At 49.3% G+C, this 25,375-nt stretch overlaps 7 protein-coding genes across 7 annotated transcripts; 5 read left to right on the top strand and 2 right to left on the bottom strand.

Moving 5' to 3' along the window:
- Positions 1-615: 615 nt before the first annotated feature.
- Positions 616-2,962, top strand: EPUS_06843 (uncharacterized protein; the record flags this gene model as incomplete). Its single annotated transcript, XM_007804737.1, has 2 exons — positions 616-879; positions 956-2,962. The coding sequence occupies 2 exons, from the start codon at positions 616-618 to the stop codon at positions 2,960-2,962; spliced, it is 2,271 nt and encodes a 756-aa protein (XP_007802928.1).
- A 1,326-nt stretch (positions 2,963-4,288) lies between these two features.
- EPUS_06842 (uncharacterized protein) lies at positions 4,289-4,756 on the top strand (the record flags this gene model as incomplete). Its single annotated transcript, XM_007804736.1, has 1 exon — positions 4,289-4,756. The coding sequence occupies one exon, from the start codon at positions 4,289-4,291 to the stop codon at positions 4,754-4,756; it is 468 nt and encodes a 155-aa protein (XP_007802927.1).
- A 3,585-nt stretch (positions 4,757-8,341) lies between these two features.
- On the top strand, positions 8,342-11,246 carry EPUS_06841 (uncharacterized protein; the record flags this gene model as incomplete). Its single annotated transcript, XM_007804735.1, has 3 exons — positions 8,342-9,779; positions 9,874-10,091; positions 11,220-11,246. The coding sequence occupies 3 exons, from the start codon at positions 8,342-8,344 to the stop codon at positions 11,244-11,246; spliced, it is 1,683 nt and encodes a 560-aa protein (XP_007802926.1).
- Positions 11,247-13,121: 1,875 nt separating this feature from the next.
- EPUS_06840 (uncharacterized protein) lies at positions 13,122-14,198 on the bottom strand (the record flags this gene model as incomplete). The annotated part of the gene is made up of 3 exons (XM_007804734.1): positions 13,122-13,191; positions 13,245-14,102; positions 14,173-14,198. 3 exons carry the CDS (start codon positions 14,196-14,198, stop codon positions 13,122-13,124), a joined length of 954 nt encoding a protein of 317 aa, XP_007802925.1.
- A 3,435-nt stretch (positions 14,199-17,633) lies between these two features.
- Positions 17,634-18,905, top strand: EPUS_06839 (uncharacterized protein; the record flags this gene model as incomplete). The annotated part of the gene is made up of 2 exons (XM_007804733.1): positions 17,634-17,670; positions 17,740-18,905. 2 exons carry the CDS (start codon positions 17,634-17,636, stop codon positions 18,903-18,905), a joined length of 1,203 nt encoding a protein of 400 aa, XP_007802924.1.
- A 1,025-nt stretch (positions 18,906-19,930) lies between these two features.
- EPUS_06838 (uncharacterized protein) lies at positions 19,931-21,392 on the bottom strand (the record flags this gene model as incomplete). Its single annotated transcript, XM_007804732.1, has 2 exons — positions 19,931-20,697; positions 20,765-21,392. The coding sequence occupies 2 exons, from the start codon at positions 21,390-21,392 to the stop codon at positions 19,931-19,933; spliced, it is 1,395 nt and encodes a 464-aa protein (XP_007802923.1).
- A 2,233-nt stretch (positions 21,393-23,625) lies between these two features.
- EPUS_06837 (uncharacterized protein) lies at positions 23,626-25,065 on the top strand (the record flags this gene model as incomplete). Its single annotated transcript, XM_007804731.1, has 2 exons — positions 23,626-23,723; positions 23,781-25,065. 2 exons carry the CDS (start codon positions 23,626-23,628, stop codon positions 25,063-25,065), a joined length of 1,383 nt encoding a protein of 460 aa, XP_007802922.1.
- Positions 25,066-25,375: the final 310 nt, after the last annotated feature.

Raw genomic sequence — 25,375 nt, 5'->3', positions numbered from 1 at the left:
GGCGTGTAGTAGTAGCGGCTAGTTCAATTATTATTGAGATTTGGCTGGTAAATGTGCCATTGCAAGGCAGGAAAGGTAGCTTTGGGTCAGGTTGTGAAAGCGGAGAGCATCACTCTGGCAGTAGGCTTATGGGGGGGTTGATGGAGACCTGCAGCTTGAACACACGTAGGTATGACCTTGTCCCCTTGAACAGTATATGGACGGAACAGATCAAACTGGATGGAGCAGAAACGTGGACGTGAGAAGACTGAAGACTGAAGACTGACTAAGATGCAGTACTGCAACTGCGAAATGAGTATCCCGTTTAATGTTTTCACTAGTTAGTTAAGTCCGGGACCCATGCACGTCGTGATTCCAACTGCGGGTGATTAGTGGTTGTCAATCTGCCGCCCCTCCTCCATCGTCATGAAGTGTAGCTACTGTGCTCCTCTGTTACCCCCCCTCGTGGCATCCGACACCCTGAGGATGTCAATCTTGCCACAGTCATCAAGAGGTTGGTCCAAAGTGAATATGTGGGCAACTCTATAGTCGTCCTCTGTGAACTCGTCAAGGACTCAAGCCTCACCCGTTGTGACCTGAGGAGACGAGAGTGGCTGGTTGATGAGTCAAGGAGACATGTCTTCCAGTGCTGCTGCATCTTCATCATCCTTGAAGACGGTCAACTCTCATCCCCAGTCCTCATCTCCTGCACAGTTTCAGGCTGGTCCTACCAATCCATCTGACGGCAGTTTCCAACGGAGGGCGGGCAGCTCTGGGAGCTTCGGTGCTGGCTCTTCATCACGTCACAACCCAACAGCGAGGAACAACCAGCCTCTACGGAAACAACACAAAGCACAGCGGAGAGCTCGTTTGGCAGACGAGGATGCGATTGCGGAGTCTGTAAGATAGATTCTTTCTTGCCTTCTCTTCCCTTCCGTGCAAGCATCACTGCATCCAAAGCTGACACCTTCTGCAGGCTGCCATGAAGTCCATTAATAGTCGCAAGGGGCAAACCTCTATCACGCATCTTATGAATTTCTCTTTACCTCCGCGACATTATCTTCAACAGCACCAGTACCATCCACACAACCACCGTCATCAGAGGAGAAATCCAACATGGGGTATCGGCTCGGGCTATCATGCTATTGACAAGGCAAGATACGTGCATGCCAACTACCGATTCATAGTTAGACCAGACCGGGATTACCATACGCAGGCCATCGATGCTGATGTTCATCTGGATTGGGACGCTGTCTTACAGATACTGGCCTCAGCTGAGACTCAATCAGCCAGTTGCCCGATATGTCTTTCAACCCCGGTTGCACCCCGAATGGCCAAATGCGGTCATATCTGCTGCCTCCCATGTCTGATCCGTTACATGCATTCGACAGACGATAAGAATCCTCTACCGGAGAAGCGGGCTCGCTGGAAAAAATGCCCCATCTGTGAAGACAGCATATACATCTCCGAGACCCGACCTGTTCGTTGGTTTCTCAGACAAGAAGCGAGTATGCTGCGAGAGGGAGGAGATGTTCTACTAAAGTTGCTCGTTCGTGAAGCTGGGAGTACACTTGCATTACCTCGGGATGCTATGGAGAGCTTCGACAATACCGAGGACATACCCTGGTATCATGTTGCAGAGGTTATGGACTACGCTAGATTCATGAAGGGAGGGGAAGATTACATGATAGAGCAGTATAACGAGGAGATCAACCAATTGCAGGATCTAGAAAGAGAGGATGAGCTCATGTTTGGTGAAGACACGACATGGACACAGAAAGCGGTGATCTCTATCTCTGATGCGAAAGAAAAACTGGCTGGAATCGGCAATCCCCCAGGACCTTCCAAACAGCCATTGGAGAGGAAGATGACACGTCCTCCTATCACATTGCAGCCATCTCCGGATGGCGCACCTCAGATGTACAGTCATTACCACAGTTCCACATCTGGCCAGAGTCTGTCGTTCAACAATGTCTCAGCGCAGACTCCTTTGCAAGGTTCTATGGGAGACATTCCTTCGGACAAGGATGTCGCCAAGCTGTCCCAAGCAATTAGAGACATGGAGACGAATGGTAGCAACCCTTTGACAATCGCTCATGAGCTGCGTCCATCGACTATGAACATATCAGCTTCTCGTTCTGCACACAGCCATGCCTTCTACTTTTACCACTCTCTACCAAACTTCTTCCTGTCTCCACTCGATATTCGGATCCTGAAGGCAGCTTTCGGCACTTTCTCGGCTTTTCCCTCCACACTCCTACCACGGGTGGAGCATATTTCTACTGGGCATATTGTCGATGATGAGCTTCGAAAGCGAGCAAAATATATGGCTCATCTGCCATACGGCTGTGAGGTGAGCTTTCTTGAATGTGACTGGACCGACATCATCAGTCCAACAGTTCTAGCAACTTACGGTAACGACATCACACGACGAAGGAAAAGGAATCAGGACAAGGATATGCGCGAGGAGAGGGAACGAATTCGAGCGGAGAAAGAGGAGGACGACAAAAGATGGGCTGCTGCACGCCGGAAACGGCCCAACGCCATTGAGAAGAGCCTTTCCGAAAGTGACTTTCAACCATTAGCTCACCCAGACCCCGCAAACGCTGGATCTTCTCTGGATGATACTAGTGCCATATCGAGTACTCCTCCATGGATGGCACCAAGGGTTCATTCCTCCTTTGCCACTCTTGCCTCCCCAGGGACCAGCCCCGATACCCACCGCACTGTCTGGGGCACAACCGCTGTTGCTCCTCTATCTCCCAATGTTGAACCCGTACCACAAGAAGGTCAAGCTATAGACGATGGTTGGCTACAGGGGTGGGAACGTGACCTCCTCGACAACGATTTTGCAGCTGCCATGGCCGAGGCGAGCATATCTGGGGAGGGAAGTTCGAAGGTTACATCAACGGCTGGAACTGGAAGAAAAAAGAAAACTAAGAAGATTACTCTGATGTCTACAAACGCCCGCAGAGGCGCATGAGGACAGTCATCCAGAGCTGGCTTCATACTTTGTTGAATTGTGGTCATTGTGCTGTTATGGCTCACAAACAAGCATGTTGCCCTAACACAATAGAATAGCAGATGTCAATCAAAGATAACCTATCAGTTAATGTTTATCATGTTCGGCAGCTTCTGATTAACCCTGTTCTGCCTTAGGCCCCCAAGGCCCTTAAACATTCCAGCTTCGTCCAGTAGAGGTGGATAAGTGAGAACTTGGTTATGCTCACTTGTCCATGCCTGTGCGGAGGATGAGACGTTTTCTTTTACAAGTTGTCCACGTAGTAAAGTGCAAGGGCTCTCTTGGCTTTGGTGGTGAGATTGAGCCGTGGACCACGGAAAAGTGAGCCTTGATCGAACCGTGTCCCCATGAAAGCGAGGACGACCTCATCAGACAGCGCACCAGAAGTTCCTCAGGCACTTTACTATTCTCGGATAGCAGGTGTTGTATCTCCGGCTGTTTACACATTTGGGGAGAAGTACTAGAGCACCTTGCAGGAAAGTGTCAACAGTCCGATCTCCAGCACAACCCTTCCGTGAACAATCTATTGCTTGTTGGAAAAAGCGACATGTATAAGCTATTTGACATTTTGATCTTGGATCAGCAGATCATGCACAAAAAGACTGTCACTACAGATTGTGAGCACAACAGCATCCAGGCACCGCCTGAAGGAAATGGGGGTTATAACGACCATCATGACCGATTATACACTCTCTGACCCTCCCTAGGGAGAACTGGGAGACCGCGCAGAGTGTACACATGATCGAAACCTCCCTGGGGAGAGACCCTGGAAACGCTGTATCGATCCTCTTAATTGGTCCTTCAACGTTATCCGCAAGTGACCGTCCTCTCCCTCAAACCCCCTTCCGGTCAGCCTTGTGGGACTCCCTTTCTTGACCCCGAACCCCTCAGCTCCCTCCTGATCATCCCCTTTAGCTCTGATCTTTCTCTTTTCTGAGCCCTTACCACACGATTCCCGCAGCTCTTGACCATCGTTGAACTAATTCGACGATTCATCAGTACTATTGAACCGTATTCTTGGGCGCTCTTTCTCCCTGCCGCCGCCGACAGCACAACCAACCCTGATTGGCTAGCAGTTTCCAGGATTTTGCTGGGAATTGCCCCCGCTAGGTATCGTTGAACGGTACTCCTAGCTCCCCATGGTGAGTCGGCGTACGCCAAAATTACCTCCATCTCCCCACGCTCTTGCCACTCCCATCGTTTCCCTCATCCTCCCCAACGGAGAGGGTAAGCGGCGTGTAGGCTTCACATTACGCTTCTGAAAGGGGTGAGTCAGCGGGAGGAACAATGCTCTCCAGACTCTTCAGCTGGTTGACCGGCCAGCAAATCGAGCCAACCATCCGCCAAACCAACCTCCGTGTCCTCCGGATCCCAGGCGACGGCTCCCCACCGCACCTCGTCCAGCTCAACACCATCGAGTCTGACGACAACATCGACTGCTGCCAGCGCCACATCCCGGACTTCCGGCCCTACTGGGGTGACGGAGAAGGGTTCCAATGGCGTGACATTATAGGGATGGAGGTTCGAGACCAACAAGCGGCGCCAGAACTTAACGGGGTCTACTTCGGGTGGAAGAGCTTCGCTTTGCATCTTATGCCGTTGAGTAAGCATACGGGGTTCTGTGGAGATGCGTTTTTCGCCAAGTCGCCGCTTTGGGAACATGATGACAATGGGGCGGTGTATGAGGATGTACCCGTGGCATTTCTTGGGTCATCGCTGTTGGAGACAGCGCTGGAGAAGTTGCATGACAGGTGATGGATGCTAATCAGAGCTCATCGCCCTTACGCACAGGCAAGCAGTGGTGAGGTTCTCGGAAACATTAAAACGCTGCAATACTTGCTCACGTCCATCATCAAGATGTAAGAAGCACCCAAGCCACCTCATACAAGAGCAGAAATTGACGATTTTCCACATTCGCCATATTAGAGAGAGCCCCTAAAAGTACTAACTGGAAATTGCGTTTCATCTCTGGATCTGGGCGAAGATGAGAAACCATTTCAGGGAAAATGATTATCCTGTAACACGAATCATCGAGCTAGGTACAGATATGAAACTGTGGATTGTGCCAGTATATTAGACGACACCGAGGAGTTCGATGAGCTTATACTGTTTACTGTCGTCCGCTAATAATTTCGTGTGGTTTCCTGATTTTAGATTCCACTCTGACATGATTCTCCACCAGACAAGAAAACCAGGGACGGCAACATAAGCTTGAGTTGCCCTCGGGCTGTAAGTTCTAAATGCTCTCCTGAATCTCTTGTACGTTGGATTCCCCATGTCTCTCGTCTTCCTCAAGTTGACCAAACGGGTAAATCCGCCTTGCGAGGCTGTTTTCGCAGCGCACTTCAACAAGTTAATTTTAGAGAGCTCGTTGTCAAGATTCTCCCGAGTACGGAGATAGCGATGCTGCTTAGAACTTAAAACACTCGATCCTGTTGATGTTGCTATACAGGTCCGCTCTTTTCTCGATGATGAATGGACTCGTGGCTCCGTCGTTGCAGAAATCGGACAAACTTATCCCATACATCTCCATGTTTCTTCCGTACTACAGAATACAATGTTCTCGTTCGTCCAATTCGATCTTTAGTCTACAGCTAGAGATGCGGCGGAAGCAGGTCAAAGACCATGTCGTGGCCCGAAGGTACCTTGATGTCGAACTTGAGAACGAGGACGGAAGCGGCCTGCACTAAGTGGCAGTGTCCTGTACACGTTCGGCCTGCCCTTGAGCGATTTGTCAACAGTCAGAACCCTCTGTGGCTCAAATAATCCTCTAAAGGATAGATATTCGACTCATTTGAACACTGTTTTCGACGTCTTCAGCTATTTGCGGTATCTCAGGGCTTCGCTATCGTCATTCGAGGTGGGAGAGGCCAGGCAACGCGTGCACAGCGCTGTTCGTGTATTCATCATGATGACGAGACTTGTAATTGGCGTGAACTCGTACTCTCTGAGAACGTTGAACGGGACGCTGAAAAAGCAGATGAGAAGGAAGCTTGGATCAAAGAATTGTCTCAATCTCTAGTTGCTATTATGGTAGCGGAATCCTTGAGAGTCCTTAACCTTGTAGGTCTCAAAGGATTGGGAGGTTTGAAACTGGATATAGAAATTGATAGCCCATGGCAACAGTACTATAACTAGAGCCTAACTGGTGAGTTGAGATGGATCTTTTAAGTCTCTATACCGACAATAGTTGTGCTTAGCCCTATACTATTCACTTGCCTAGTCCTTTAGTCTTCTCCACCTGTTCCAACATGTGAATATAGTTTTGGGCGTTGGGATATGTCTGCGGTAATAGCTTACCAGGGGATTCCAAGGCTCCTCAGAAGGCTTCTGGGCCAACCAGCGTTCCATGGAGTAACTATAAACCTGACCAGTGCAGCTTTCTCCCTCCGAGCCGTCGCCTGCACCTCCACGATGGAGACTGGAGCGCTGCGGCACTACTTCCTTCGCCGGATTCTGGACGGCCTTGTCGTCAGTCTTTTTGGGGTCTTGTTGTCCTTTCTTGCCCGATTCCATCGGATAATGTACTCGAGAGAGGTATACACGGATTGTAAAGAGGGTAAGGTCTTATCGGCAAAGATACTTGGTATACTAGTCCGGACGAAGTTTGAATAGGATTTAGTCTTCTCTCATTCTCAAACAAGCGGAGGTTGTTTATATAGTCCTCATCGTTAGCTGATTGTACTCCTTGAAGGGCGGTACTTCGATCGCAACGGCCATTTGAGTCTCATCAAAGTATGGAAAACATTTGATCATTTTGGTATTCAGTCACGTTGCAGGCTTGCTACCTTCCTTGGTGCGCGAGACTCAATAAGACTTAAATCGGACCTCTGGTTGCTCTGAAACGGTTGTGGCTGCTTCCCCGAAGTATGAACAGCATGGTATTGCTCAAAGTATAGTGAAGCATAATGACGCTACTTGGAGCCAATGCTCAAAGCCGTTATACCAATCGCCAGCAAGCAAAAACTGGTCCAGGCGCTCGAAGAAGGCATAAAGTCTCAGTCATGTAAGTTTCTGCAACAGTCTATACTTCCTCGATCCTTCGTTAGCCAATCGCGTCAGTGGGCTTGTCAATGTGCCGACATAGGAGATTCTCAACGCACTCAACCTGAATGGGCTATGAGCCGACAGAGGTGAAGAAGCTACCCGATCAAGCAAATATCGCAACTCGTCAAGTATTAACGTATACTTTTATCAGATTGAAGGGCGTTGAAAAACGGTGGCAGCCTAGGTCGTTTTTGACGTAGGTTGCGTGGATCTCTCTCATCAGTTGTCTTGGAGTCATAAAGTATTCTCGGAGAAGACGGCGACCTAATTACCGGACGAAAGTTGTCCAATAACAGATCTTAAGAGGCTCCCCAATGAACACGTCATATGAGGAGTATGCTGGGGCTTGCCGCATTGGTACCTGATGGGACCCCAGTCCGTTGATTCCTAAGCAGTTCTGACACTTCGCTTTGCCTAAATACATTCTCTAGCAAATCCCCACATGACCACAAGATATCATTGTTGAACAAGGAATGATGAGCCTTTGTCAAGAAGGATACGATTTGCCTTGAAGGGGCGCCCACTACTAGTACTAGTAGCAGCCGTCAGAAAAGTATCCTTGGCAAATAAAGTACGGAGTAAATATCCTTTCCGGTGAAGCGATTGGTCCGAGTTCCCATAAGCATAACGCCCCCGGAAACGTTGTGGGGCCTTGGCGCCTAGAGAACTATTCATCCGAACTTTTGCATCTTAGATTTCTAGTTAGCTACACACTACCCATTGAGAGTTTGATTCATTCTGCTCCACAACTGGTCCTTGAACCGGAAACAAAATGAAAATAAAACGCGATTAAGATTTTGTGACGGTGTTGATTTGGTATATAAGTAGTTGGTAGTAGAAAGCCGGATAGCTTTCTACTTTGTGCCTTTTGGCCCGAGGGTGGCGCAGCAGCAAAACCAACATCCGCAGCTCCATTCCAGATTTTCTGATATGTCCTAAATTACGAAGTTATGCATCAAAAGTCTTCAATATACGCTAACTAGATAGGTAAAAGCTAGCGCTTCCCGTACTAGCATAAGGGGGTCATAACAGCAGCTCTAGCGCTCTACCCTTATAGCGCATCTTTTACGCGGTGCTAAAGCTTAGATCGAGTGTGCTAGTGACGCTCTAAATTTAGCGTATATTGAAGACTTACCAACAGGCGCGCATCACCCAGCGATGCGTACAACTATGATGCTAATTTTATGACGTGAAGAGCATCTGCTAAACACCAGAGTCTCTCCAGAAAATATTCAGAGCTTTGACATGACGGTCACACGCACGCAGGCGGGTAAAACACCCAGGTAAACAAGCATGATCTTCTGCTACTCCCGTCCTGACTATGATTTTCATAGGAAGACCCAGCATCCCGGTTATGTTGAGACTCCTGGTCGAAAATCGCGTTCACGAGTATCAGGCACCGTTGCTGTTCACCGAAACCTCTCCAAGACGCCTGATCCACCCATAAATGACACCGTTGAGGTAGTGATAGAGGACTTCTCGAGAAGAAAACAGACCACTCAGACTCCCAAAGGCCATATGCCAGACAGGCATCTTCCCAATGGACACCTTCCGAACAGTCATCTTCACGGAAGCAAGGAGGTCAACGCTCCGCGAATCATTGATGGATGGTACGAAGGAACAGACGCACGAGTTGATAGTTCCGGCCACTTCGAATTTGGTGGATCATGGGGAGTCTCAGCAATGATGATAGGATTTCCAATGCTCATGTACTACATGTGGATCGGAGCAACATACTGTGATGGGCGTTTCCCAACCACCCTTCCTAGCGAATCCTTGACCACCTTCCTTAGCAGAATGGGTCAAATAATCTACACTGGCGCATTCCCGTCCCTTAAAGCATGGGCAATCTACTGGACTTTCTTCCTCTTCGAAGCGGCCTGCTATCTCTACCTCCCCGGAATCTACACCAAAGGCAAACCCCTCCGCCATGCCAACAACAAGCAATTGACCTACTACTGCTCCGCCCTCTGGTCATTCTACACAACCCTCTTCGTCGCCGCCCTTCTCCACCTAACCAACATCTTCAAACTCTACACCATCATTGACGAATTCGGGCCCCTGATGTCTGTCGCCATCATCTCCGGCTTCCTCGTCTCCATCCTCGCGTATGCCTCCGCGATCCTTCGCGGCGCCACCCACCGCATGACTGGCTATCCGATCTACGATTTCTTCATGGGCGCCGAGCTCAACCCACGAATGTTCGGTCTGCTAGACTTCAAAATGTTTTTTGAGGTCCGATTGCCTTGGTATATTCTCCTGCTTGTCACCCTAGGGACAGCAGCCCGCCAATACGAAACCTACGGCTACGTCTCCGGCGAGGTAGCTTTTCTGTGTATGGCGCACTTCCTCTACGCGAACGCCTGCTCAAAAGGCGAGGAGTGCATTGTGCCCACTTGGGACATGTACTACGAGAAATGGGGGTTCATGCTGATCTTCTGGAATCTGGCGGGTGTACCGCTGAGTTACTGTCACTGTACCATCTACCTCGCGAATCACGATCCAAGTATTTACCGCTGGAACCGGCTCGCTCTGGCCGGCCTATTCGTGCTTTATCTCTTTGTATACTGGATCTGGGACACGGCGAACAGCCAAAAGAACCGCTTCAAAGCCCAACTTACAGGGCACGACATCGAACGCCGGAATTTCCCGCGGTTGCCGTGGCGGACGATCAAGAACCCAAAGACAATCCCCTCGGCAAGCGGAGACGTCATCTTTGTCGATGGCTGGTGTATGTTCCTCCTCATTCCTCCGAACCAAACCTTTCCCTCCCTTTTCCAATTCAAATCCACCCCAACTAACCCTTAATTCTTTCAAAATGCCAGACGCCTACGCCCGCAAGATCCACTACACGTGCGACCTCTTCTTCGCGCTCTCCTGGGGCGCCGTCACCGGCTTCAAATCCCCCTTCCCCTGGTTCTATCCGGTCTTCTTCGCCTGCATGATCACCCATCGCGCCGTCAGGGATATCCAGCGCTGCCGAGCGAAGTATGGAGACGCGTGGAGGGAGTACGAGAGGAGGGTGCCATGGTTGTTTGTTCCGGTGAGTTCCGAATATCTAATCTTTACAAGTTCTGAGGTGGCTGGCTGCTGCGCCTTGAATCCGATTTTGCTGACTATTATGGTGGTGCTGGTGATGTAGTACGTTTTTTGAACATCCAAGTCAGCGGCCGCTGCCTAGTGCTCACGCAAGCCCATTTCGCGCTGCCAGTTTTGTTTTGATTTAGTTTGAGGATCCGGAATTGCGAAGTTTGTACATACGAAGATAACGCTAATTGTTTGTCTGCGATATCTCACCATAGACAAGGGAGGACAGGAACCCCAAAAAAACGGATTTGACTTTTCAATCCTGTCGTTCTGTACAGCAGCTACAGCTAGAGTACCAGTCAGATTAGATCTGAGCTTCTTGGTCTAGAAATCACAAACCTCGACACTAGTACCTCTTGAGACCGGAAAAGAAAACAATGACTTGTTCCCGTCTTTGTACAGGGATGAAATCTCTACTGGACATAAGATGTGCGCCCCTCCTCCTCAACAAGATTCTAATCTGAAGCCACATCTCCATTTATTCTTCTGCTGCTGCTGGCTACCGAGACGCTGAGAATAGATACTGTACATCTTATCTCCCGAGTCCCCCTCCCCGCCCCCCAAAAAACTTGGCACAATGGATGCAACAGGTAGAAAGTCAGTAGGCACGAGAAATCAACTATCTGAATTAAGGCCGACAGCGTAGAAAGGAGAGACAAAGGCCGGTGCACAAGGAGGGGAAAGCTTTAGGGTTCTTGCTCCGAGAATTTCGTACCTGGAGAGGGGAGAAAGTGGAAGTTGAAGTTGGCCTGTTTTTCAGCTTTCCCCAAACCTAGGCTACGCTCATATCACCCCTATTTGAAAGTCCGGGTCTGAGGGGTGGTGAAGTAGCTATATTTTATTTTTGGTTTTTGGGCTGTGGTTAGGGATCTGGGAAGGGTGGTGGGGGGTGCCATTAAAGATACTTACAGGCGACCTGTGAGAAATGTATTTTTATTTTTTTTTAAATTGTGCATTGGGATCGTCAGACGCTATTTTCTGCCGCAATTTCGGCTGCAAATTTCGCTGCAAATTTGTACTTATTGCTGCGCCCTGCGCAGCTTTTGAGAGAGAACAGAGCCATTTCTTCTAACCTGTTCAACAGGAATCATTTGACATCAGAGGTGGCTAGTACTGGGGGTCATTGGGCGAAGACTTTTCGGATGCTGCCGTGACGGTGCCTCAACTAGCCGCTATCTACGTAGTAGTCAAGGCTCCCATGAGGCCAAACAGATAGGTCTTGGCTCTTGGCCAGATATCAACGACAGAATAGCCGGTACAGATCTACTCAAGAGGTGTCCCCAAAAAACTGCTCTGCATGGTGTCAGATATTGTGCAGCTAAGAGCATCCTGCATTATTTCCATCTGCTGTAGTCCCAATTGGAGTTCTGCGATAGTTGAAAGCACCGGTTTGGAGTGCCAGCACTGATGCTGAAATATGGTGAGGTGAACTTAGGCAACCCCCCACAGCACACCGAGCATTGGGCACCTCTCCCCACCATGCATCCACTATCACGTAGGCGTCTCGGCAATAACTATGGGTCAAAATTCGTACTCGTGAACAGCCCAGTGTGAGGACTTTTAATATGCCCGCCGGGCAAGAACGGCAATAACGTAATCCGCATTACTTAGTCTAAATTTTCATTTACAGGAATGTTGCGACGGATCAGTACAGACCTTGATATGGCTTCTGGTAGTTTTGATTTTGATTTTTTTGCAATTTCTGCTGAGAGAGAATTATGATAGAGAACATCGTCCCTCGCCTTCCGCAAATTTCCCTTGAAACCTACCATCAATTACTTCCGGCTTCGAAAGATTGCTCACTCGGGACATCCTGCCTCCACGTCATCAAAACCCAGCTCGTTGGTTCTCCAGTCTGAGTAATGAAGGGCCAAAGTGCCATCGAGGCCTTTTCTGGGAGTTTGCATGCCCCGTTCAAATTCCAGAAATTCAACCCCACATCTTTTGTTAATCAAGATATGACAATATTTCCAGCTCGACTTGCTCAGATGGAACGAGCCTGGTCAGCGGGTACCTCCACTGTGCGTGAGAACGCCCATCCGCCTCACTTCGGTTGGCTCTATTGAACCCTGCCACATCCGCGACACCAGGTTTTCGTCGCGTCGGCGTCGAAACTGGTCCCGCCACAGTAAGGGCAAGACTCGGAGTTACGGCCACAGTTGATGCACTCTTTGATAAAATTGCTGGTGTCGACGGAACGTGTCGACAATATTTGCATGGTCGATCCAGTCACTGAATCGACGGTAGCCATCTTAAGACCGGGGAACTTCGGCTTTGTGATTCTAGTTCGGATTTCCTGAGGTAAGATGGGGCGCAATCAAAGTGGATGCAATAGCTGTCTTTATGCTTTCATAGATAAACAGAGACGGTTTCTGGAAGAAGAGCGGTGTCACTCTAGCTGGCTTGAAGTGGTGGCACTTGTGCGGCGGAACTTGGTGGTAATCGTTAAATATGATGGCAACGATCTGCGCGGGCGTAGGACAAACTACTCTTATAGGAGTCGTATGTAGGTGCAATGATGGAAGATGGTCGGTGAAGCGTTTCGGAAACGTTCAATATGATGAAGTGCTTGCTACAAGCCGACGATTAGTGAATTAATCATGCAGTCCCGGCCCAAGTCTTGAGCGGTAATAGTGAATATTTGTTTTGGCGGCGGCATATTCCGTAGTAATGTTCGGTTGAAGCAGGTAAGCGGCGTTATCATGTGAAGATGATGATCGAGAACAGCTAAAGGAAACAGTTGTAGAGCAGATATTGTGGATAACTCCACCGGAGCTGTGCTTGCAGATAAGATCAACGAAGTATCGTAAATGGAATCGTTATAAGCATCACCCGCGATATGCTGGGACAAGGGTACTTCGGAGGCACATTATTAGTCAAGAATCTGGAGACATGGGGGTTGGTAGGCTGTAAAATTGCAAGAGTGTGTGACTGAGCTTCGCTAGAACGACATTTGTAGGGTTAAGTTTGCTGCTCGGTGTAGACATTATTGCAGTCCGTAAAAGCATTGTTGTAGTATGTTGTCAAAGGCGTTTTCATTTATGACTGCGCCAAACCTAGGCATATAAGTCAGCAATAGTTTCCTTGTGTTGACCTAATGTCGACCCACCCATAACATTGAACCTCTTTCAGAAGTGCCTTTTCCAGCGTTTCCAGCTGATCCAGGTTCAACTTTTCGAATCCGGGATACGATCTGATCCTGGACCATGCCTGAACAGGAGTAATTTCGCCAGCGAGGTTGAGTTGAGAGCTAAGGTTCAACAATCGCTCAATTTCTGCCGCAGGAATTGTCCAGGATGAGGTCGGCTGAGGAGCGCGTGGTCGATGAGTGAGCAAGGGTGCATGGGTAGTCAAGATATGACCATAAGTCTCCGCCGACTGAAGGTCATTCGACGTGTGATGCAAGCATGGATTCTCGAGAGCCAGTACAAAGTCGATTCCAATCTGGGGAGCGTCTAGTCCATAAGGATGAGGGATTGGTTGCCGAGGTGCAGAAGGCGGCAAGGGAGGCAGGCTCTTCTGAGGAGTGGTGGGAGGATGGATCTGAACACTTTCCGATGGTAGGCGTGTTTGAAAGGCTGGAGGTGGAATAGAAGATACGCCACTGGCACCACTGGAAAGCTGCCGCATCTCAGCATCCGGAGGGTGGGGGCTTGAGTTGCCTCGTGGAAGTGAGGAGCGTGAGGTATCGAAAGTTGCAAAGTAATCTGAAGTTGTCTCAGGCATCGTCACTTGCAGCCTTTGTTGGCCACCAGGCACATCGAGCATCGAGATACTAGCAGTTGGGCCAAAACCACCAGCTTCGTTTGGGATGGGTATGCCATGTCGGTGAAGTAGTCCTTGGAGCATCGTGTTCTCCCTTTCTACGGCTCTCTTCTCTGCTGCCGCGGTTGCTTGCTGATTGAGAAGCTGGAGAACTTGCTGCTCGAGAGACTTGATGTATGTTTCTTTCCTTTCACGATGGTTTCTAAAAGGCTTATCAATAAGGAGAGATAACCTGATATAAATAGGGTCAGTGACCTTTGAGCTTTTCTGACTTGCTCTCTTCGCCGAGCATGGGCATTTTTGGCGGCTTCGCCTTTATCTGAAAATTGGATGTCATCTGGTTGCACAGTGCTTAGCCTTTTTAATTCCAGTTGATATGCGCCACGGATTCTGATGAAGAGGGAAATCGCGCGCCATGTTGGGTTTCGTTATGGACGTTTCAGTTGGACAGATGATTGGCATGTAGGATTCGACGCCATGACAAAAGATATTCAAACCCATGTCACTTGGATCGACACGATTTGATATTCGGATCATTGGTGTCAAGGTACGGATTGGGCGTCTGTTGTTGGCACGTGGGTCGGACGTCAAGTATTTGTAAAAAGCACACGCGTGGCGGCTAACACGAGAAAGCCGGGGGCTTGCTCACCTTTAGAACCCTTTGGAGTATGCTGTAAGAAGGTAAGGCCCTTTCCTCCAAGAGAACGTTTGGACCGACTCCATAGGGAAGGTGGTGACTGGTCAGACTTATCTGCCATGGCATGAATGTCGTCTAATCTTGTTGCCTGAGTGGCACAGTTTGAGTCAGAATCTATCCGAAGACGTGGTTGACAGGTTAGAGCTAAGACTGGAAATGCGTAGCGTCCTCTTGCGTGCCTCTGAAAATTCAGTGAGGATAGACTATTTGTGAACGGTGCTATATCAGGCGAGTTTTAATGCGGCTTGCTTCCGGTCTGGCAATACTAGTAGTCGATGATATCCGATGTTGATCTCCCGCACCTTAAGACTTTGGATCCTGGGTGGATAATGTTCCGCCTAACCATGGTTAATATGAAGCCTTACAGACGGACGACAAATCGGAGACCGAAGAACCAGGGTACGAAATATAACGCAACGAGTCAGCCAGCAGGCTGGCCCGTCACACACTTCGGTCACAAGTCATGGCATACTAGTTATGGAATCAGAAAATTCAATTCCTCTTCTGTCATCAAGCCTGAGGAGTTAGCCGGGGTAGAAGCCAAGGCTAGGTACTTTCAGCCTTCGAAACTAATCGTTGAATGCGCTTCGTTCTTTAGTAGCTATTTGTGCCTCGTACAATTTGAGATAGATTGCATAGTGATGAATACGAGGATGGGGGTGAAAGTATATCGTAAATGATAATACGGCGCCTGATTTGAGGATCCTGTCGAGTATTTGAGAAATGAAAGGAGAGATCAACCCGAACTCAGGGTTTAAGCCGGACTAACGTTAGCTCCAGTTCCGCCAGTACTTGTAGTCCGTACCATCTGTCAGGCTAAGCCAATGTAGCAGGACTCAGAATTTGAAATAGTCGAAACCAGGTGCCAGCAAGTGCCCAACAGTTGCATGCACCAGAATGCCATGAGCACTCTCCTCCTGCACGTATTCGGATGGAAGTTGTCTTCAGGCCACGTGCTGATTTGAAAATGTCGTTCACGTCTTTGATCGGCATGGAGAAACGGGCGCTCCGCTTTCATCTTATTCCAATCACTGCAGTCGAAAGTCATCCCGAGGCCTTCCCTCCACATCGTTAGGCGACGGCTATGGCACTACCAAATTCCAAGATCCCAATCATTTGTGATGCGCGCTGCCTTTGAACTCTTTTCTGCACTCTTGGTTTAACAGATGACCAATGTAGCTGGCTCAGTTTGGCACAGAAATCGAGATAGCCTCTAATGACGTCTCGGTAATAGGATGCGGCTTAAACGGAACGACTGCCGTCTCCCCTTTGTGGGTCTGAGGGGATTCCTTGATGGAGTGCCTTCGATGGCAGAAACGCAATACGACTGGCCACTCGAGCGAGTACTGGAGCCATGAATTTACCGCATTCTCACCGACACTAGTCAGAAGCTCCGCATACAAGAGTACCGGGATTGAAAAGCTCTATGCCTCTCTTTGTTGGCCTTGCGTATGATCAGGGTTCGGTCCACTCACAGGCCGATGCAACAAATGGAAAGCCAATCATCACAGCATATCTCACAGGCACAGCAACTCCCTGCATCAAGACTATTGGATTGTCGAATCTAAGGTGTTATTTGTACATATGCAGAAAACATACTTCCGTTTCCCGTCGGAGTGCGGAAAGAGGCAGCAGGACAGTTGCGAATCGGCTGAAATAGGTTTATTTTAGGACCGACACAATATCCACGCTCTCTGTACGGAGAGGACATGGCATTGGTTAGTACGAAGGTCGGTGCAATGTTACTAATTTCTCATTGTGATCGAGCATTGATTTTGATCTTCATGCTTGCTGAATGAAGTAAAAGTCTCTTAGTCCAGCAAGCTCTAACGCGTGCTCGCTTCTCAAAGATTCGAAGTCGTATATGTACTTTACTCCATGACAAGCTCTATACCTTATAGGAAACACAATATGTTCGATTCCAAATCCACACGACGAGCTCGCTCTTGGTAGATCTGCCTCAGTGTCTCAGCGTTCGCTCAGAACCATGACCGTGTCAGCCATGCAGCATCGTCCACAAATAGGTTCTGGAAGCGAACCGATCGAAGCCACCGCCAATTTCGGCCGTGGTCTCGTGGTGAAGGCTGTATCGTTATTTGCTCAAGCACAGCTTCACGACCCTCGAGCTAATTAGGTCATGTCTGGGAGAAGTTTTTCACAGCAGAGGTTCTATGTCAAGCTGATTGACAGTAGACCCAAGTTTGTTGCTATATAGCTGATGAGAAGCAATTCCGGCCTCATGAGTCAATTTCTGAGAAACGTACCTAGCGGACAACAGGCTGTCCAAGGTCGACACTGGATATTTTGTGTAGCGCATAATGCTCCCAGAATGAAAAGCTTCGCTGGTTTCTGTCACTGCATTTCCGGTCTATCACCTTGCAGAGGGTAACGAATGGTGTGCAGAGTACTACGTAGCGTCTTAGGATGCCTGATGTCCGCGACCAACCTGTGGATTCACAAGTGTTGTCTGAATCTCCGGTTGCTTCTTGCCATGCATCCCGTCCGTGCATAGGCAGAGGGGGGGAATGCCTCTGTTAGCGCCGTCGATCGTGACGATTTGAAATTGCAACAACCCTTGCTGTAATCGGTCGAACAGATTTGTTTGTGTTAGAAGTAATCTGGGAGTGAAGAATATTGTAGTCTTTTCTTTGGGACTCATTAAACTTACATTCAGGAGAGATGGTTGATGAGCATGTCTCAGAATAACTTTATTTGAGCTTAAAGTGTGCCTAGCATGCTAATCGAGGCAGCATGCAGGATGGGAGGAACCTTTCCCGCCCCAATTCCCCCCCCGCAGCAATGCAGCCAAGCACCTCTTCTCCACACCAAATAATTTTGCTACTCCGCACGTACAACCACTTCATGCCTATCTGGAGCGCAATTCATCCGGTGGAACGAAGTAATACTCTGGAGAGCGGCTTGTATCAGGCACTAGAATTTCCTCTAGAAGCCCACTAACTACCCTTCGTATTCCCGCAAAAGCTCAAAAATCCTCTGGCCGGCAAATAGTCCCAGCTTATCGTGCTAACCAACCAAATGTCTAAACCAACCCCTATCCGTTGGGGCATCATGGGTAAGCAAGCACCATCCCACCAATTCACCCCGCCATCACAGCAGGCCTGACCCACCTCGTCATATACAGCCACCGGCGGAATAGCACGAACCTTCACCAAAGACCTCCTAATTGACCCTCAAACCCGAGGGACAACAGATATCCTCCACCAAGTGACCGCAGTAGCCTCATCTTCCTCAATCGAGAGCGCGAAGAAGTTCATCTCCGAGAATGTCACCCCAAGGCAAAATGAGGACAATCCCAAGTGCTCCGCATATGGCTCCTACACCGACCTGGTCAAAGACCCAGCTGTCGACATCATCTATGTTGCAACGCCGCACTCGCACCACTACCAAAACGTGATGCTCTGCCTGGAAGCCAACAAAGCTGTCCTCTGTGAAAAAGCCTTCACCGTCAACGCCGACCAAGCCCGCATCCTCTACAAGACCGCCAAGCAGAAAAACCTCTTCCTCATGGAAGCTGTCTGGACGCGGTACTTCCCCCTCTCCATCTCAATCCGCAAGCGCATCACCTCCGGCGACCTGGGCGAAGTCCTCCGCGTCAACGCCGATCTCTCCATCGGCTTACCCCCGGAAGAAAACTTCCCTGTATCCAACCGCATGATCAACAAAGATCTTGCCGGGGGCTGTCTCCTCGATCTGGGCATCTACAGCCTAACCTGGGTCTTCCAAACCCTGTACCACACCCTCCCGCCCAACCAACGTCAACCGCCCAAGGTGAAAGGTGTATCCATGACGCCCGAACCGCGTACCGGAGCCGACGAGATGACAACCATGCTCCTTGAGTTCCCGAAATCGACGCCCACCAGCCAGACTACCGCTCACGCCATCGCCACAACAGCGCTAAGAGTAGACGACGACCCGGATAACCTCGACTCCGCGGGTCCGGCAATCAGGATTCAAGGTACCAAGGGTGAGATCCAAGTCTACGGCCCTGCATACCGACCCTCGAAGTACACATACATTCCCTGCCGCAACCGAGACAAGGGTGAGAAGGGTAATCCGGAGGTCTCTGAATTTGAGTTTCCCGGTGAAGGGCAGGGCATGTATTGGGAGGCGGATGAGGCGGCGAGGTGTTGGCGGGATGGGAAGTTGGAAAGTGAGGCCATGTCCTGGGAGGAGAGTACGGTGATTATGGATGTTATGGATGAGGTGAGGAGGCAGGGTGGGTTGGAGTATCCGAGCGAGATTGAGAGTACCGAGTATCCCCTGGATCTGAAGAGGAGGGAATCGTAGGATAGTTATATAATATATGGCTTTAGAGGACTCTGGATATCGTAATAGGGAGGCTTGCAGTCTGAGCTCACGATATAAACAGCGAAGTAATGCCATACAACAGAACATGTAAAAACGAAAGCGTGCAAAGCAGGAGTCATCATGCAGGTAGTTGCCGCGGTCTTAAAGCAAAGAGTAGACACATGTGCCCAAAGTCATCTCATCTCATCTCACCGGTGCACTTACCTGGCCCTTGACTTGAAGCCCTCCCTCTTAGCCGCCATCACGAGTCTGAACCCCATGACCTGGACATGTAGTTACACACATTTCCACAAAATCACAACCTTAATTACAAACCCCCACATGCAAGGCAACATGTCTGATCGCTAAACACGCGGGCGTGTTCTTTGACCAGCGAAGAATAAGACTGCATTGTTGCATTGCACTGCGTGCGGTTGGGAAGCGCGGGGGCGGAGTAAGTGTTGTGTGTCTGAGGGCAGGAAATAACTCCCTCTGGATTGTATGAGATGGATTTGGTTCGGTTTTGGATGGAATGAATAGGTCGGTGTGTATATAGGTAGGTAAGTATGTTTTCTGGAATTAGCACGGGGAAGTCGCTTGGTTGGAGCTTGAGAGTGTTGTCGTTGTCGTTGTTGTTGTTGATGCCAGATTCCTTTTAGTTCTGTCGAAGGATTCACTGGTTCGCTAGGGTCATTGTGCATTGTGTATTTTTGTTTTGCAGCTGGTTCCTTTCTCTCACCCACGCCTTGGGATGGGGGATGGGATTGTGCACCAATTGACGAATCAGATGTGTACTTGTGGTAGTGTACCTACAAGTCTGGCCTCTGGCCGTTGGGTATCATGCACGACGTGTTCTTGGTACGAGTCTCTGTGTGCAAGTCTGAATTGAGAAACCTGTTGGTCGCCGAGTTCAGCAGGGATCGATTTTACCCGGGCGCGCGTCAAGGACGAGGAGCAGAATAACGGAGGATATGCTAGCACCAGTACGCACAAACCGATTCTTGCTCCTTGTTTGCATAAGATACTTACTTGAATATCGGATGTCTCCGGCTGTGTCTCATGTCCGCCGCAGCGATGATATGGAGTTCCTCTTTCGTTTTAATCATTTGTGAACCCGAGTCTGTAGGGGCTATGGCTGCGTTCGGGGGTTGGTTTGCCCACAACATCTGCAATCGGTCCGGATCACTGATCTTAGGATCTTGACCATTCTCCAAGAACGAGCGTAGACCTTTGATGTTTTGGGGGAATTTCTTTAGATCTGTAAAGGATCCGTACCTGAGAGATGCTTGGATGAAGTTCAATGCGAGCTCGGCCCAGCAAAGGGCTTCGTCGGCCGTTTCGCTTCCTGGAGGTTTCCGAAATTCTATTGTTTGCTTGTTCGATGTCAAAGGTACAAAATTCCACGCGAATTTTGGGTCACCACATCTCTGCATCAAATTCAAAACTGCATCTATGTCGCATGCTCTTTCTATTTCGATGATGGAGTCAGAGCGAGATTTGTCTTTTTGTGCTAGTTCCGGGCTTTCAAGCCAGTTGCTTTGGACCCATTCATTGCCTCTGCGTTCTTCCGGGACTAGTGCTTCGAACACCGCCTCGAAGTAGATGACAGCGGAAGCAATCTTCTTCACCTGGCCTAGGGTGTAGACTGGCACAAGTGAGATGTGGATGTGGGTCGCGCACTCATGATTTGATCTGACTTCATAGTTCCGCAACAGATATCTCCACGTTGCTAGGATGGAATCTCTCCATCCGGGTTGCACCTCGGTAATTGGAGTTCGCATCTCAAGGCCCCCTTAAAAAACATCGTCAGTCATAATCCTTGGGCCAATTTTAGAATCATCAAGACAGCAAAGACTTACATGGTTCTCGGCCGGTTGCATTACTACTTTCATAAACCATAGACCACTCCTTATAATCAATGGGGTCTTCAGGTTGACACAGCGAGTGATGCATTTGGGGATACTGAGACCACACCTCTTTGTTATGGTTATCTGCAAGGATTTGCACAAACCGACTGAGACTCACGGCTTGGTGTGAGCGTTGACGGGCAGAAAGTAAAAATTCTGTCTCGATGCCTAGCCGTATCCCAGGGCGTAAAGCCTGCGATAGTGTTGGAGGCTTGACAGGTATCGAAGCCGCAGCGGCCGACCCTGCCCCAGCAGATCGACTTGAGGAAGCAATGGCAGCATCCTGTCTGCCTGTAGTGATGGGCGGTTGAGCTCGACCACGTCTATCTGCTGGCTGAATTTGGATAATGCTAGGACATCTTGATGAGAGCGTAGAGTTGCTACTTCCTGTGGTATGTGGTGCTCGGCCTGGAGCACTTCTATCTGCGATTGTTACGTGAACAGATGGGATTGTATGTGTGCTGCAAGAAGGATGTGGAGAGGAATGAGCGGTTGATAATAGTCGACGTCGCTGTCGTCTATAAGATTCTAGAGAGGTAGTAGGGGAGTCACCAGATGTCTGATCGGGATCATCTGCCATCCTGTTTTCAGAGGGCAGTAGTGTAGAGAAGCAAGTAGACGTGATTAGGACACACCTAGAAAGGCTCATAACAGGTTAGAAAAGATGCTAGGGAAGACGGCCACTGCACATATGCACAGTATCAGGGAGAGCTGATTCTTGTGTAACACGGGAAAGTCCACCGTTCTGGAAGATGTGGCAGATGTCAAACACGATCAATTGTGTCACGCTGCCTGGTTCAACGTCCTGGTGGGGTTAGAACTGAGAAGTTGAAACTCGAACGGCGTTGAGAGATGTATTCGGAAATTATTGATGATTGTGGCACAGTAACTGCATGAGGCGGCCGGCGCACTACGATACCTGGCTAAAGTACTCCGTATTCGTAGCTCAACGCTAGTATCAGATTCTCGAAACAGCTGCTGTACATCGGCACTAATCTTATGGTGATCTAGCTATACTGTATCAAATTGATTGTGTGGATATAAAGAACGGAAGCTTCAAGAAGGCCTGGTGGCGGCGTACATGATACTAGCTGTTCTTAGCACCATGTCTTAGCACCATGCTACGAATACGGAGTACTTGCTACGGTATGTCCTACTGTAGTATGAGTTCCAACGTCGATTATACGATTATACGATTATACGAGAAGAGTAAGAAGTCTTGATCTGATGACATGTGATACGTTGAAGACGCTGAGCTTCAATTACGAACCACATTCTTCAAATCGTGATTGGTGAGAGATGGGCGAGCGAAATGATAGGACGTGGGACCGAAGGACTCATCTGAGTTGATCACCATTTACTACAAAGCAAACCAATACTTACTACTACGACATACGACATGGTATCTGTCACCTTTGATTACTCAGGCCCAAGAACCATGGTCACTTGGTCCGCTTCCTGATATCAAGCTATTCTCGACTACCAAAGGACCTCGCTTATCACTGTTCGCACTCAACACTCAGGAATCAGGATGCTCATTCCCCGTGCGCGGTTTGCACTAGTTTATTGCACCATGCCTTGTTCCAGTCATGATGATGTTTCCTGTAGATAGAAACTGTCGACCAGTGCGTACAAGCACCAATGGGGATGTCTCCAAGGAAATTCTGAAGAGATTAGCAGATTCAGACTCACGCTCCACCACAGAGATGCGAGTACTGAATACTCGTCAGCCTTCAGGAAAGTTTCTCAAATTCTTGATTGAAATAATCTCATCCCCTTACTCATGATAGTTCGGGGGGGGTAAAGGTCATGTGTGACTATGCTCGTCGCCGCAGAGGCCAGGATTCCTCGAACTTCACGACTCAAGACGCAGCACGTTACGGGGTGTTTAGGAGAAGCGGTACTAGCAGCGAGGTTAATGGGTGATCACTGATAAGAGTAAAGAGCCTAAATGTGCCTGCAGGTACTCCTTTACAAGGTCAACCCTAAGTTTGACGCTTGGAGGCATCCGCCCCACCAAGCCCGCTCCACTGGATCAAGAAGGTATCTGACAGCTGGGCACGGCCCAATTGATCCCATCGGGCCCCTCCCCGAATGACTACTCTTCGCTAACTAGCCACTTGGACTGGGTTCTTTCCTTCCCTCCCGTGCTCCACTTGCATTATTCACCAACTAGGTGACCAAATAATCTTTTCTTTCCATCCAGACCTTTCAGACCTTTCAGACCTGCCACTCTGTTATCGCCATCACCTTCTTCGCCTTGACACCGATGGCGTTTCCTACACCCACTACGCAATTAGCGCTTCGTATTGAGCGATTATCATCGAGCAAGCATGTTCGTTCCTCGAGCTCACGAACATGTACGCGAATCATCTCTCCCACGAGCACAAAATATCGGCTCAGGCTTGTGCTGACTCGCTACACATCTTCTTGGAGCCCTGATCATTCATAATTTGACGAAGGAATGCATCACGGATGATCAGTGGTCATAGCTCCCTCCCCCCCCTGGAAAGGTCTTGACTCAATGGTAAAGCTTATCGTTGGGCGTCTACGCATCTCATGCAGACGCTCAGGGTCATCTTGCATGCATGTTGACTATCGGCTTCATACTTTATTACTTAGGTCAAAATCACTCGTGCACACTTTCTCAGCCTGCGCTTCATTTTGCTCATCCAATGCATGTCTCTGACGTAGAGCCTATCATCCTTCGCTGCCAAGTATGTAAACTGCATAAGGGTCTTGCGCAGTCTTCTTTTTATTGTCTTTCCTTTGTATTGCTACCCTACCCCAATCTCTCGCGTTTTTCACCAGTCATGCCGTCTTCTGCTTTCGACCTTCCATTTCAGCAGACACTGGCTCGAGAGAGCTGGTCCCTGTATGCTGTTGGGGCGCTCTTTGTTGTCGCAAGAACGTGAGCGGCTCCGATGCTCTTCAAAGTATCGTTCGCAAGGCACTGATCCTGTCTCAGTTATGCTCGGATCCATCGTGTTGGTCTTGGGGGGCTGCAGCCCGATGACTATCTCATGTTGGCAGCTCTCGGGTGGTTTACGACTCTGGTTGTGTGCCTGAACGTGGTAGTCACTGGCGGCGGCTCCAATCTTTTTCCTCCCGAACAACTTTCCACCTTCTCACCAGAAGATATAGAGGAGAGAATCAAGGGAAGCAAGGTGGTCATCATCTCCGAACAGGCCATGTTGAACACGATATACTTCAACAAAGCATGCATGTTGATCATGTACAGACGCCTGACGATGGGTCTTCGGCAACAGAGAATAGTCAAAGCTATCGCAGCATATGTTGCTTTGGGTTGGGTTGGCACCGAGCTCGCATTCTTCTTCGCCTGCCGTCCTTTCAAGGGCTACTGGGCTGTTCCACCCCCAGATCCCCAGTGCACAACGCTGCAACACTATTCCATCACACAGGCCGTTTTCAACATCTCTTCCGACCTGATGATGCTAGGTGTCATGCTTCCGCTCCTTGTCCAGGCCAACCTCAAACCCAAACAAAAAGTAGTCCTCGTTGGCATCTTCAGCATGGGCTCGTTTGTCATCGTCGCCGCCATCTTGACCAAAGTCTTCAATTTGGCGGATGTCTACAGCACCGTCTACATGCTCTGGTACATCCGTGAAGCCAGTGTGGCAATATATGTCGCGAATCTACCGCTGATCTGGCCTCTCCTGAGGGAATGGTTCCCGCATCTCCGGGTGTTTACTCCAGGTCATCGCTCTACCTCCAGCAATCGCAAGACTGGTAACTCAGGCAGTTCGTTCTGCGGTATGCGCAGGCCTGGCACGGATGGAGGTGATTCGCATCCCATGTCACGCATATCAAAGAACAAATGCAGTCAATATACCGTGGGCACCGAGACCGATATCGAACGAACCGGTTCAGTCGAACGAATTAACAAACCTCCGTTTGATGGTCATGGCATCCTGGCCGAAACCACCGTCGATATTGAAGTTGATGAATTCACCTCCTCCGCGGAAGATCTCGATTCCGAAAAAAATGCCCAGATGCAATTTGAAGGGCAGAGTCGAGGTCAATATGAATGGGAGATGACAGATCCCAGATCGGCGAGGACGACTACGAATATCAGTGCCAAAGAGCTCATGTATCCAGAAGAGAATGAAAGAAGACCCGAGCAGACAGAAAGAGAAAACCGGAGCAGGGGAAGAGGCGAGAGGAGGAATTCCCTGACAAGGTCAGAGGATCAGGATGTGTCAGAGGAAACGAAGGTTGGACAAGCCCTTTGATTTGCAATTCATGTATAAAGTTAATTCACGACAAATGCGGATCATTTTCGGATTTTCAAGAGCGTGGCGTTGGGCGCGGTACGGTTGAAAAGAGGCTTGAATGGAGAAAATTCTTCTGGTAGCAGCCCAGAGAGATTTCCGGGAGAACAATGGAGTGGCTGGCGAGGTGAAAACCAACGGTATGACACACGAGCATCCTTCAACCAACGTCGGTTGGAGTATGGTGAATGGGGAAGGGCAAGCCGTTGCTGAATAATGTTGAGAGACGGGGGCCAAACCGGCCAACCCACAGACACTCCCTGCCACAGGC

Source organism: Endocarpon pusillum (assembly GCF_000464535.1).
Source record: "Endocarpon pusillum Z07020 unplaced genomic scaffold scaffold3494, whole genome shotgun sequence".
Classification (NCBI taxonomy): Eukaryota; Fungi; Ascomycota; class Eurotiomycetes; order Verrucariales; family Verrucariaceae; genus Endocarpon; species Endocarpon pusillum.
The sequence above is the reverse complement of the archived record's forward strand: the minus strand, read 5'-3'. Positions and strand labels throughout refer to the sequence as shown.